Below are 1426 nucleotides of genomic sequence, written 5' to 3' on the forward strand. Positions count from 1 at the left end.
AGGGGAAGCACGAGGCGAGCCGAGCCAGACAAGCGCCCGAGTGATAACTCGCCTGAACCCTTTGATAAACGAGTTGACTTTTTTCCTCCCTCCCCCCTTTTTTTTTTTTTATTTTTCCCCCTTCATTCGCCTCATGCCAGGAACAGAATTGGCCCAAACGAATGGAATTGGCAGCAAAAAAACTAACATCCAAGTGTGTCTGGTCAATAGAGCGCTTGTTCCTGCGCTGGGTGCTGCGCAGGGGCTCTGCCCGCGGCCTCTGTGTGCTGGGAACGTGCACTGGAGTTGTGTTTTCTTTCCCCTTTCTCTCTCTGTCTCGCTGTCTTTTTTAAATATTCATCAATGGGGTGGGTGGTTGGCTCCAGTCATTAAAATATCTCTTCCCCTCCCCCTTGCTTTCTCTAGGACTGCCACTGTTGAGTCTGTGGGAGTATGAATCAGCAGCAGCAGAGAATGGCTGCAGTTGGGACAGACAAAGAGCTCAGTGACCTGCTGGACTTCAGTATGGTGAGCGAAGGCGCCCGGGGGGGCTTTAAAGGGCCCGGGGCTCTGGGTAGGGAGCTGGGGAGGGGAGGAAATGTGAGCCTGTAAATTGGACATGATGGGTTTCAGATGTGCCGTGTTTGTGTGTGTGTGTGTGTGCACATGTGCTGCAACTTGTTTATTTTTAAGTTCAAGCGAAGCTGCTGCCCCTCCTGGACCCTCCCCTCACCCCCCCCCTCCCCAACCACCGCTTTCCCCTCCAAAGCGTGTTGTTTCTTCGTGGGGATCACTCAGAGGTGGTTTTTCGGATGGGAAATTGTGGGGAAACGTGATGGCAGTGAGCTCTGTGCCGGTGCCCACGGTGAGGCGGGCCGGGTGGCTGCTCCTGCCACCGTGGATACAGAGCTAGTGCAGAGATGTAACTTCAGTAGCCGATTAATCAGCCTTTTTTCCTCTCCCCAGCCCCAGACTATTAAACTTTTGCTCCCGCAGGTTATTCTATCTCAGTTTGAAATTTGTCCAAGCTCTCCAGCTCATGATTTCTGCAGGAGTCAGGCACTTGTGTTCCCCTCGCTCTGCTCTTCTGTAGCCTGGAAACCTTCAGCTGCGTTTCGACCGCTGCTTTTCAAAGAAACAGGACCTAAAAGTTCCCCCAGGGGGATGTGTGCAGCTCAGGGGGGAAGAGAAGTCCCACGGAGCGGGGCCGGGGTTGGTGCCCGGCGCATGGTGACGTGTGGCACCGTGCATGTCATGCCACAGCGGGGCTGGCAGGTGACTGCAGAGGGGAGAGCTGTGTTCAAAAGAGGAGAACTCTGTTGGGTTCCTCGGTCGTGGGCTGCACCCTCACGGCACTCAGAGCGCGCGTCTTGCTTTTAAGATAAGCATACGTGCTGCGGAGATAGAGAAAACAGCTCTGCGGGAGGAGCGGCCTCGGTGCTGCTGC

General features: G+C 54.8%; 1 protein-coding gene across 18 annotated transcripts in view; it reads left to right on the forward strand.

Moving 5' to 3' along the window:
• TCF3 (transcription factor 3) overlaps nucleotides 357-1426 on the forward strand; it is a 50732-nt gene continuing 49662 nt past the window's right edge. For 15 of the 18 annotated variants that reach the window (XM_021378400.1, XM_021378402.1, XM_021378403.1 and 12 more), the window contains exon 1: nucleotides 357-507. In XM_021378400.1, coding sequence (XP_021234075.1) covers nucleotides 433-507 — 75 coding nt within the window. In that variant the 5' untranslated portion in view covers nucleotides 357-432. The remainder of the gene's footprint in view (nucleotides 508-1426) is intronic. The other 3 variants (XM_021378413.1, XM_021378414.1, XM_021378422.1) reach the window with 1 other exon arrangement.

The sequence above is a fragment of the Numida meleagris genome, chromosome 27 (assembly GCF_002078875.1).
Source record: "Numida meleagris isolate 19003 breed g44 Domestic line chromosome 27, NumMel1.0, whole genome shotgun sequence".
NCBI lineage: Eukaryota > Metazoa > Chordata > Aves > Galliformes > Numididae > Numida > Numida meleagris.